The sequence below is a fragment of the Vipera ursinii genome (assembly GCF_947247035.1).
Source record: "Vipera ursinii genome assembly, chromosome: 1".
In the NCBI taxonomy this organism is placed as follows: Eukaryota; Metazoa; Chordata; class Lepidosauria; order Squamata; family Viperidae; genus Vipera; species Vipera ursinii.
In genome coordinates this window covers 304131517-304144209 of record NC_139512.1, presented here as the reverse complement: position 1 = coordinate 304144209, position 12693 = coordinate 304131517, and the positions used below count along the sequence as shown (strand labels likewise).

General features: G+C 37.6%; 1 protein-coding gene across 5 annotated transcripts in view; it reads right to left on the bottom strand.

Moving 5' to 3' along the window:
- Positions 1-12693, bottom strand: part of ACBD3 (acyl-CoA binding domain containing 3) — a 40219-nt gene that overhangs the window by 16169 nt on the left and 11357 nt on the right. The window contains exons 5-11 of one of the 5 annotated variants that reach the window (XR_014494447.1): positions 11700-11874; positions 10945-11128; positions 9940-10224; positions 7485-7656; positions 6067-6109; positions 4688-4789; positions 1022-1175 (exon numbers count right to left, since the gene is read on the bottom strand). Coding sequence is in view for 2 of the 5 variants with exons in the window: in XM_083379567.1 (XP_083235693.1) it covers positions 6016-6109; positions 7485-7656; positions 9940-10224; positions 10945-11128; positions 11700-11874 (910 nt within the window). In the remaining 3 variants the exon portion in view is untranslated. Of the gene's footprint in view, positions 1-1021; positions 1176-4687; positions 4790-5488; positions 7657-9939; positions 10225-10944; positions 11129-11699; positions 11875-12693 lie in introns of those variants that run through there. The other 4 variants (XR_014494446.1, XR_014494448.1, XM_083379567.1 and 1 more) reach the window with 4 other exon arrangements.

Below are 12693 nucleotides of genomic sequence, written 5' to 3'. Positions count from 1 at the left end.
ACAAATCTTAACACCTATGGCTTTAGTTCTGTTATATTTGGATAGCCATATAGGATGGATTTTCATATTACAATACACAAAGAAAACTACCTTAATTTTAAGTTGTAAAATAAATTAATATGAAGTACATTAGAGATAAGAATTTACCAGTAATAGCCACCAGGCAAGGGAACCCAGGGAATCAGACTGACAGCAGCTCGGTGGTGTTGCGATGCAAGTCACTCCCCTTTTCTACCTGCATTGTGACATTGCACAGCCCTCCCTAAAAGGGGCAGAGCTTGCAATACAACATTGTCATAATAACAAAAGCAACATTACTTTAGTCTGCCACTCCAGAAACAGGGGATGAGGCCTTGAGAGAAGAAAAGCTAGGACAGGGTTTTGCAAGCTAATGGTAAATTCTCACTAAGTGGGAATTGTGAGAATTGCAATCCAGAATTATTTGGAAGGAATTAGTTTACCAACTCCTTCACAGATCTAACAAAATGTATTCTTCAGGACTGCCATACTATACCACACTACTGCATTTCTATTCTCCAGAACGTTCAAAGTATTTTGGATTTAGCAGTGCAATACTTTTTTCTTACTTACCCTGAAACACCAAGGTCAAGGGTTTCTTCCATTTTGTGGGGTGGGGTGGGGTATAAACTTGTCAAATCAACCAAAAATGAATTGGTTCTAAAAAGCATAATTTCCTCAAAGTCTACCAATAAGTAACACAAGGTTATTAACCATCTGGATACTATTCAGCTAGGGCCTTGAATAACTAATTCAGTTCTAATAATAGGCTGCCAACGAAACCTCATTTTAGCTTTCAGCTGTAGGTCAATCATAGAGGCAGTTCTGCGCAGGGTGATGAGGAGAGAGTTGTTTTTCACCGAAGGCCTCAAACACGCTTAAAAGAGAAATGAAATGGAGGGATAATTGTGAGCCTGGATTAACTACAGGATGGCATTGTGTGCAGGCTCTGATATGCACAATACTTAAGTTCTGAGAGCCAAGAAAAACAGGGCTCAACCTCTTGGCAACACAAGAGAATCTACACGTGTTTAATGTTTCTTTTTACTCAACAGATTTTAGCCTTCCACAATGAGCTGGTAGGATTGAGGAAAAGAACCAATCTTCTGAATTGTAACATTGGTTCATCCACTGAAGTTGAAGATAATTGTCTCCAGCTAAAGAAAATCAATATATTTTACTTTAATTGCTTTTAATAACATGATTAGTAGAATATCAGAGTATATTATTTCTGTTTATTTATTCATTTATTCCAAGGTAGCTATCTAAAGCTAGCAACATTTATATAGTGCAGGGGAAGGGATCCTATAACCTTAGAGATGTGACTGAACTACAATTCAAAGCATCCATTACTATTGACTATGCTGTCTGGGGCTACTGTAGGGGTGTCAAACTGCCGGCCTGCTGGCCGGATGCATCATAGCAAAACCGTGCCCACCGCATTGCTGGCAATGGCAAAAAAGACACAATATGTCACAAAACATCATGTTGTGAGTTTGACACCCCTGGGCTATTAGGAATAATAAAGGTTTGTATTAGATGATTGTTCAACAAAATGATGGTTAAGAAACCATGGGCAATATATAAAGTTATCCTGGATTTCATTTCTAAGTAACAGAAACTTTAAGAATTAGTTTCTGAATTTGTTTTTCCCTTCATCTTTTTTTGTGTGTTATCTTTTAGATGCCATATATCTACACGGTGTAGATGAAAGTAAACTAAAAATACATTAAACAAATCAATGAAATACCAGTTAGATGAAAATTGAATGACCTGCTTATTTATTTATTTCAGTTTAGGCACTGCCCAACTCTAAACGAACTCTACGCAGTTCAATATAATAAAACTATAAAAACACATTATAGTACAAAACAAGATGGGATTTGGTTGCTCCACACAAAAACACAGACAAAACCTATCCAAATAAGGGGTTCCTGCATCTTAACCCAAGGCCTTATGGGACCCCAGCAGGGTAGGAGCCACCCACACATTTCATTCTATAGAGGGCAAGCACAGCAACAGAGAAGGCACATGGGTCTTGGCACATTTTCATCAAAGGAATTTAGAGTATACCAAATGTGTTGGCATATACTAGCCAGGCAGAAATCATGGGAGAGAGGTCCCTCAAATAACCTGGTCTACCAATGCACCTTGCAAGGAAGTTTCACCTTGGCCTACTAATTGCGTGTTACTTAATTGCGTGTTACTTAAGGAGGCATTAGCCCACTGCTCCTTGGTGGAGCAGTGGGCTAATGCCTCCTTAAGTAACACCAGCTGCCTGCAATTAGTGCAGGTTCGCATCCCACCAGGCTCAAGGTTGACTCAGCCTTCCATCCTTCTGAGGTAGGTAAAATGAGGACCCAGATTGTTGGGGGCAATTAAGCTGACTTTGTAATAATGCCGCTTGCGGGGGTGTGTGAAAGCCCTAATAAGCAGGCATATACATAGAATGAAGGCTACTGCTAAGCTTGTAAGCCGCCCTGAGTCTTCGGAGAAGGGCGGGATATAAATGTAATAAAAATAAAATAAAATAAATAAAGTATTTTCAGTATCTTTTCGAGAGGGACTTTTTTTCTGTTCATGTCTATATGCTTTTAAAAATTTCTGAGAATTAAACCAGTTAGGGAGGCAGGATTTTAATCAGAAAGCTTAATCTAATATTAATACAATTTTTCACCAGAATCTAGGAAGTCCTCAGCTTAGGATCACAAACGAGCCCAAAATTTCTGTTGCTGAGCAAGACAGTTAAGTGATTTTTGCCCCATTTTACAAGCTTTCTTGTCACAGTCGTTAAGTGAATCAATGCAGTTAAGTTAGTAACACAGCTGTTAAGTGACTCTGGCTGCCCATTGACTTTGCTTCTCAGGTCATAAAAGGTAATCACATGACTCCAGGACACTCCAACCATCATAAATATATACCAGTTACCAAGTGTCTGAATTTAGAACACATGAGCACGGGAATGCTGCAATGCTGTAAGTATGAAATAAGTCACTTTTCAGTGCCGTTAACTTCAGTCAGTAAACAAATGAATGTAAGTCGAGGACTACCTGTGTGATCTTTAGCGTTAGACAGACTTTCTGTCACAGGGTTACCTTCATTACCTTTTTATTTTGAATGAAATCCTATATTGTAGTATTACTTTGCTATTTTTATTTTGGTTGTAAGTTGAATGATAATTATTTTTCCCATTTTTTAAATGTAAAGGTATATGTTTTTCTAAAAGACCTGGTCACTGTAATTTATCTGACTGGTTCCATTTTTTTGTCATCTTGTCAGGTGTAATACAAGACCCCAAAGGTTGAGGGATATGCAATGTGAATTAATTAGCCAACATTAGCATTCATATTTACTCCTTCAGCTAGATAGAAAAGCATGCGCGCGTGTGCGCACACCCCCCCCCCTCATTCTCAACAGGAAGCATGGCTAAATCTCAATCTGTGTGATTCTTTTTTAATTGTTTTTTAATATCTGTTTTAGAATACTAGATACAACTTTAATAGAGATTGTATTTTTTGTTTCCTATCTAGTAGTAGTTCAGGATCACTTAAGATACTTTTTATTACCACAAATCTAATTACTCCTCTCACATTAATTATATTACTAAATCATCCACAGCTATAATTTATCATATAGAAAAACTGTGTCACATTGAAAATCAATGCTTTTTTTACTGTTTTGCATGTATATTATTTGTGGCTGCCCCAGTCCTTTTTTTTCTTGCAGACATTTGAACTTTCAACTTAACATTTTAATTCTAATTTTTTTTATTCCCCACATAAATTATATAATCTATACCAATAAGGAGATAGATTTGATTTTAAAATAGCCATTCATTATTTTAAAGTAACACACAGATTTGGCGTTATTTTTTGTGCCTTTGAATCCATGTTGACTCTCAGCAATGGTGAAGACTAGCCCCTCCAGGGCTTTGTTTTTCTTCTGGCAACATTTTCGGAAGTGGTTTGCTACTGCCCCTCCTCCTAGGGCTGAGAGTGTACTTGCCTAAAGCCAGCCAGCTCATTCCTTGTGCAAAGTGGGACTAGTACTCAGTCTCCCAGTTTCTAGCCTGGTGTTTTAACCACTACACCAAACTGGCTCTCAATATAAGATACAATCAATTACATTTTAGCACTGCTTGAAAATTACACAGGGGATTAAATAGTATGGTGTGTTAGATATCACCTCTAAGGTGCTTTTTTCCCAAAAGGCAACTGTACTCTGTTTTTTCCTTGAGGAAGAAATTCTTTTTTCCCTTGAGGAAGATGATGTTTCGCTTCTCATCCAAGGAGCTTCATCAGTTGATTGGATGATGGGTGGGATGGAAGGATGGTCAGAACTAATCTTTCCATCACCCCACCGTCCAGTCAGAACTGATGAAGCTTCTTGGATGACAAGCGAAGTGTCTTCTTCCTCAAGATTAAAAACATAGTCCAGTTGCCTTTGGAAAAAAAAACACCTTTGAGAAAACCATGACTTGGATGACTGAGACTCTTCACAGATATTAGATATCATGTTTACTAGAAAGATTCCTGAATTTTAGATAAGAAAACATTTGGCCAGAAAAATTGTTTTCACATATATTCATTGAAATGTTACCTTTGGTAACCGAGATTACAAGTATGATAAACACACACAATTCATTGGGGACATGTAGCAATGCACTTACATTCCTAAATTCTGTTAAATGTTCTGACTTCAAAGAAAAGAAGATTTAGAATATTGGTTCCTTGTACATCTCATTGGTTCCAGGCTAGCTCAAACTCTGCAACTAGAATGAGAATAGTAAGTGACATAAAATTTTTAAAGTATATCCAACGTTACTCAGATTTTAGTGGCTTGGTTCAATTGTCTAGTTGTCTGGAATTATTTTCTGTACCTTCTTGGATCACAATTGTTCCTGGTTTGCAGTCTGGCTTGAGTAGATTCACATGAGTGGCTGGTGGAAAGTAGTCAGCATTAGCTTCAATTTTAGGACCTCAAATTTTGACCTGGATCTGTTATATGGCTTTCATACAACTCATTTGAATATCTGTGCACTTTTTGAGGAATTTTTCCAATGATAGCTATGGGGGATCTGACCTACATTATCCCTCCTCCCCCAACTGTGGCCTCATATTACCAATCCACATAGTAGCTTTTACTTTTTTTTCTTTTTCTTTTAGCATCTCTTCAGTATCAACCTTCAATTTAACTCTTGCAATATTGCCTAATTAATCTGAATTCTGGAGGCAGAAACATTTCTGAAGCCATGGGCAAATCATGCAAATTAAACTTATGTTATTAGGCAAAGAAATATATAAAAATAAATACATGCTAATGAAACATAGTTTGACTTAATCTCTGAGTTAAAAATATAGTTTAAAAAGTGTTCATTAAAGGGACATTTCTAGTATTATATCTGTACTTTCCCTCACTCAGGTAATGTTGATAGAACTTAAGAAAAAGACAGAAGATACATATAATCATTTTTAATTCAGATTAAATATATTATTCCAAGATATTTTGAAAGCGCACTTATCTGCACTATTTAACAGTAAGAGGCAACTTTTGGAGTTTGGATATCCACAAAGCCTGACAGCAAAAAAATGCTGTTGTTTACAAGTATTGCTCTCCAACATATTTGTAGTTTTAGATCATAATTTGTATGGATGAAAACAAATGGAACAGAATAAATGCCTGCCTCTAATTTCCTTTTAAAATAACAGCTTTGAAAAAGCAAATTATTTTTCAATTCCATTGCTTATACAGTATTATGTACACATGAGGAAACAACATGTTAGAGCAGAGCTGTCCTGACAGCATTAGTTGGACAGAAGCTTAAAACGCTAAATCAAATAAGATAACTCTTTGTAAGATATAAGAAAGAAAAAACATCATGTATATACAAATATTCAAACAGAATGTCCAAAATACCAACATATTTATTTGCAGTAGAACAAATATGTCAGCCATTCCAAAGAATTATTCCACAAAGAAAAAATGGTGATGTGGATGTCAAGCATAACACACCTCTACAAACTGATTTTTTAACATCTGCACTCCTACCTTGCTTTTGGGAAGCATAGTCCATACAAGAATTGTTATATAACTGGAAATGAAGAACAAAAATCCACTTTTAATCATTGTTGAGCAAATATGTAATTTTAGTTTTGGTCTAGTCTTGATATGAACGTTGGAATATTCTTATTGTGAAAGAATAAGAGGGCATGTGTTGGAAAATGAAAAGTAACCTAAAATTAAGATAGGGTTGAGCCTGGCAGTGATTTTAAGAACGTTAGTGCAATATTTATTCTGCAATAATGCAAACTTCTCTGATAATACATAAAGTGGAAGTGGAAGCTTCAGTTTACAAAAAAGGAAAAGATCCCTAGATTATAAAACCAGTGCAGACAAATGTATTATGTATAAGGACATTTACCTATACAGTTCCAAAAGACATGTACTCCAAAAGGAATGTCTGATATATATATACCTGTTTTGTCACAAATTTCAAAAGCAAGAGTGGATCTCATTAATTTTAGGTGAGACAAATCTAGAGTTTTATCCAACTGTTATGTCTTTGTTTAAAAATAATACACAAACCAATCCTAGGAATAGCAACGGGTACAAGGGAAAGATAGATATCTGTTATTTTCTTGATGCCCAAAATCAATTCTTTATAAGTCTGTGATCAAAATAAAACATCCCTGATGTATATAGGTAAGCATATGCATGTATTTGTGTATATGTACACTCATGGGCGTGCACACCTTTTGACAAGGACACTTGCTTGCATGCGTGCACATCACACACACACATTTCTTTATCTCATCCAAAATCATATTATACTAGGCTCCAAGTATTTTTTTTCAATGAGAACAGACAGCAAATACTTTTCTAAACTGCATCCACTAAGGTTTCAAGTTTAATGGTGTAAAAATCTGACATTCAAACACAGTATTAAGAAACTTGCTTGCTACAGTGCAGATGGCATCCAACTCCCCTGCTCTCCACAAGTAAGGCTGGTACCATCAAATGACAGCTAACAGATTTGTTTTAAAAGTTCAAAGTTTATACATCAGGCAACATCAAGACTGCCACTAATGAAACATCTCCCGGTGTGTGTTTGTGTGTGTGTGTGCGTGCATGCGTGCCTTGGAACTGAAAGCATTTTGAAAGTCAATTCAGTTCACTTTTGTCTTGACTTCTGACAAAGAACCATCACCAGAAAAGATGGGAGATCCTAGCCCCACCCATCTCATTAGAATGATCTATAGATAATAGCCTCATTCCTGGTATCAAAATTAATAAGCACACACATTCGCACACACAACACAGATACATTAAACGGGATAACGAAGTCAAATAGTCCAGTATGATCGATGTACATTCCAAATAACATGATGTCTTCCGCACCACCCCAACCTCCAACAACATAAGAGCTTTATCTAGTATAATACACTCTGTAGTAAACTGTTTTTGACCTCCATAGTGAATAAGAGTTGTCAAATTTAAGAAGGTAGACTCCTTTCCCTGGATACTGATGGCTGCCAGCATACACTTCTTCATGACAGTCTCTTCTGTACACAGGCACTATTTCATCTAGCTGAGGCTTGTTCACATTCTTTTTGGCTTTCTCTTCACTACTAGCATGTTCTGAGAAAGAGACAAAAATAAAGTATTAATTACTGCATAATGCTTAATGCAAAATAAGTCCCGCAATCAATTATTTATAGATAATGATCAATACAAATAATCCAACTGCACAACCTTAAACAATTTACAGTGTGGGTAAGAAAGCATGACATTTCGATACCACGATTTGCAAAGAAGCAACTGAAATTAATTCACTCACTGCGATCTGGGGCAATCTTCTTAACTAATGAATGAATGCTTTTGGTCAATGTAAATACAGAATAACAAGTGTTACATTTAATTCCATTATTTTAGAGTTGATTTATACTTTTAGACAATTCCATTTCTACCATTATTAGAGCCTAATAAAATGAAGATCATAGTTTTGAAACTTTCTTCAGTTATCTCCTGGAAGATATATGTGGATGGATGATGTTAATAGACAATTAAAAAAATGTTTATGTGATTTCTCAGTAAAATCTTGATCCAATTTTTTAGGACAATAAAGTGCAGCAGAATTATTATCCTCATGATAATGGAGCAAAATGGCCTAGTTGTAATAGCACTGTTTTCCTACAGTTTTGGTAAATGGAAGTGTAAGGCTATTTGTTAATATAATCAAAGTTGCTAAAAGGTTGTCTTCCACGAAGGAATAGTGAAAGGATGGGCTCCATAAATGTCAATACTTATTTCATTAATAAATGAATTGAATTGATTAAATTCAATTCAAAATTAAATTAGTGCAAATGAAATAATTTGAGTTAATTGTCCTGCCAGCTTGTACTACGAGTTCCATGTAAATTAAGATTCTAACTTAAACATGCAACTAGCAAAGAATACATATACATTTACCAGGCACCCACAAAGTCATTCTTCTTGCTCTTTGAAGTTGCCAAAACTTAGGAAACTGGATGCTATGAAACTACAGCTAGTCCTCACTTACTGACTGATTCAGTAACTGTTCAAAGTTGTGACAGTATTAAACAACTAATTCTTAAGATCAGTCCAAGAAGTTCTGGCCATCACAGCACGCTTGTGGACATGCAATCACAATTCAGGTACTTGATAACCAGCTGGCACTAAATGACTGGTTACAGCACCCCCACGGTCATGTGATTGTCATTTGCCACCTTCCCTGCCAGCTTTTCACAAAGTCAATGGGGAAGTCAGCAGCGAAGGTGACAAGTCACCCGGGTTAAGTCCTCCTGCGGCTACACTCACATGCACACCACACCCTCTTTCCTGGGCTCACTCCCTCCTCCCCTTGCCTTTCTGCACTTGCAGTGCGCCTTTCTTTTTCTTGGCTTCCTGCATTTGCATGGCTCTGCTTGATTACCCGTTTAACAATGTTCTTGGATTATGATGTCAACTGTAAAGCATGGTCACCTGATACAACCCCAGTCTAATTGCCACTGTAACCCGAGGACTACCTGTTTTTATCACACAATGGTTAGGACAATTGCTCACCAATCCAATTATGAAGAAAATATCATACAGACCGTTCAGTAAATGAGGGTTAAAGGTAAAGGTAAAGGTTCCCCCGCACATGCATGCTAGTCGTTTCCGACTCTAGGGGCCGGTGCTCATCTCCATTTCAAAGCCAAAGAGCCAGCGTTTGTCCGAGGACGTCTCCGTGGTCATGTGGCCGGCATGACTAGATGCCAAAGGCGCATGGAACGCTGTTACCTTCCCACCGTAGTGGTCCCTATATTTCTAATTGCATTTTTACGTGCTTTCGAACTGCTAGGTTGGCAGAAGCTGGGACGAGTAACAGGCGCTCACTCTGTTATGCGGCACTCGGGATTCGACCCGCCAAACTGCCGACCTTCTGATCGACAAGCTCAGCGTCCTAACCCACTGAGCCACCGCGTCCCTTATAAATGAAGGTTACTGTACAGCAAAAGAGAATTCGGAAAATCACAATACTATACTGAAGAACCTTGTAATATCAAGGGAGTCGGTAGTCATTTACAACAATAATTGTGAAAGGAATATTAACTTATTAAACATGCTTCCCAATTGATAACTTTCAGCTTACAATGACTTAACCCAATGGTTAGCTGGGCATTCTGAGAATCACAGTCCTAACATCTTTGGAATTACCCAGGATAAAAGAAGATTATTTCAGCATTTATTATTTCCCACCTGCATTCAAATATTAGAATCAACTTCGCAAATTTCAAATAAGGTAGCTATAAGATTTGGGTTGTTTTTTTTACTAACAAATAATGTAGAACAAAGATGTGATAAACTGAGTGTATCTCCAAGACATTTAAATCTTTGCTAAGTATATAAATAAGATACCTTCTTCTTCTTCCTCATCTTCACTGGATTCGCTAACATGAACACTGACAGCTGTGTTAGGGGAGTCTGTCCATTCAAAATATACCCCAAAACCAATGTCATAATTGTCTGTAGCAAACTCCCAGAAAAGATAAGAGCCCTCTTCATGTGTTGGAACTCGAACTGTCACTACTTCTCCTCTGCCCACTGTGATTACAGAATCTGCATCCTGGCGAATCTTCTCTTTGAAATCAGCAATTTGGGGCCGTGTCCACATGGAGGGTGCTGCTATGACTGGAATTGATTCTAAAAAGGAGGAGGGATAAAAGAAAGTGCAACAAAGCTAAGGAAATTTACATTTTTCAACATAATTGTCTTGGGATGGTATATCAATAGATTAAGAACCACAGTACAGAGAATAACTACACTACAGGGCTACACTTTCCAAATTATTTAGTAGGCCTAGATGTAAAGCAGTCTCACTCTGCCAAAACCTCATAGCAGGTTTGAATCACCTAAAGGCTTGTCTGTAAGCAAGGGTTAAATTTCCAATTATATGCCATGTCCTGTCTTGGTACAGATGAGGAGCCAAGGTCAGTGTAAACAATATTGGGCTAATCAGCAGCAATAGTCCAGTAATAAAGCAGTTTCTTAGATGGTAGAGGAAGGAAGGCCTGGAGGAACGTTGTCCGTGGGGTCGCGATGGGTCAGACACGACTTCGCAACTAACAACAACACGATGCTACCTTAAAACCCCAAATGAAAGACCACAAGAAACTGCATTTTTCCTCCACCAATTTTTACTTATCCAATTTTTGTCTATGAATAGGATTCTGCACTCTGCATAGTTACAAGGCAGTAAGCCACTGATCTGCAGGCCATTAGTTCCAATCATTAGAAAAGGGGGCACATACAGGCTTTAGTCAAAAACAACAAAAGCGGGTATCTATATTCTGTACTAAATACGATATTAAATACTCAAACTATTTATTGTGTTTCAAAGAGTCCAATAAACATCAGTCATACCTTTTGGTCCATTCTCTAGTGCTTCTTCTAAAGCATCTATTTCCAGATCTTTTTCAGGGCTGCCTGCATGTGCACTAGCCTGTCCATTGACTGATGAGATTTCCCCTGCAGTGGCTGAATTTGCCTTTGATACTGATGTAACTAAAGCTGTAGCAGCTGCTTCTTGCTGTTTCTGTAAAGCTGCCTAGAAATTTAAAAAAAGAGCACTTATTGCAAAGTCCACAAAAGTGTGCAATGTATTTGACAGGAGTCACCTAATGTACGTATCAATTTAAACAGAATTTTAAAAACTGTAACAACATGCACACACACATAAATCATTATATTTCGGTCTCCCGGTGACTGCATGAACATATTCATGTTACAATACATAAAATACCAAGCTCTCCTGGTGTTATTAATATATCCATATTGTTTTCCCAGTAATTATACAACAGTGATTTACCACCATCTTTTTTTCAAAATGTTCTTTCAAATTCCCAACTTAGTTTATAGCCCTTGGATTTCCCGATAGAGTCCCATCCAAACACTAGTTAGTCTGGAACTTGTTCAGTTTTTCAAGATCACCATTGGTTGCCTAGGTGCTGCCACTTGGCTGTAAGACATATTATTGGAATTTATTCTAGCTTTATAAAGATTTATTCTTATTAGAATTTATTCTAGCTTCAGAAGTACCTACAGTATAAGGAGTTTCAGTTTCAGTAGAAAATTAAAAAGCTGCTATTCTGTCGCATTGCTACCATGGTGTACTATACCTGCTGCTGTGCGAGCTGGACCTGATAAAGTTGCTGCATATACTGTTGATAATGCTGCTCCTGGAGCTGACGAATTAGGATTTGTTGCTGCTCATAGTTGCCTGGGTACTGTTGGGCTGCATACTGTTGGAACTGGACAGCAGTCTGAGAGTTCAATGCGGCCATTATCTGTTGCCTGAATTAAGAACAGATTGCTCCAGTGAATAACTCGGCAGACGTAGGAAGAGCAGCTACTTAACTCGATTCAAACACAGTAAATTAACTTTTCTTCATACTAAGAGCAAATTGGTTTCCGTAACTAGGACACAGAATGTTTTATTTCTAAAACATATTAGTAAGGTTTGCAGGAGAATACAAGTGGAATATGAACCCTTAAGTCAAATGTAGTAATCAAAAGATTGAATTACAAATACCTCATTTCCCTGAAAATAAGACCTGGTCTTTTTTATTTTTTTTTATTTTTGGTCTCCAAAAAAGGCACTAGGTCTTGTTTTTGGGGTCCTTTCAGCCCCTTTTCTAGTCCCTTACAAGAGCCAAGCGGCAATTGCTTGGGGAGAAGGGGGAGGGGAAGAAATCTTCCTCCCCCCATAGGCACTCCCAACGCGAGCAATGTCAGCTGGCTACACCCTCCGTCTGGCTGACGATCCTACCATAGCTGGGGCTTATTTTCGGGGCAGGGCTTATATATATATTATATTATATTATATTTATATTTATTGAATTTTTATACCGCCCTTCTCCCGAAGGACTCAGGGCGGTGTACAGGGCAATAAATATTAAAATACAAAATACAAAAGTTAAAAAACAATTAAATAATTATGCCCAATATATACAATAGTTAAAACCATATTAAAACCCACCCCCAAACCCATCAGACCAGGCCGGCTTGCTCAAATAAATAGGTTTTTAGATCCCGCCGGAAGCAGCGAAGGTTGGGGGCCATCCAGAGCTCAACCGGCAAGCAGTTCCACAGGTCTGGCGCGCCCACAGAGAA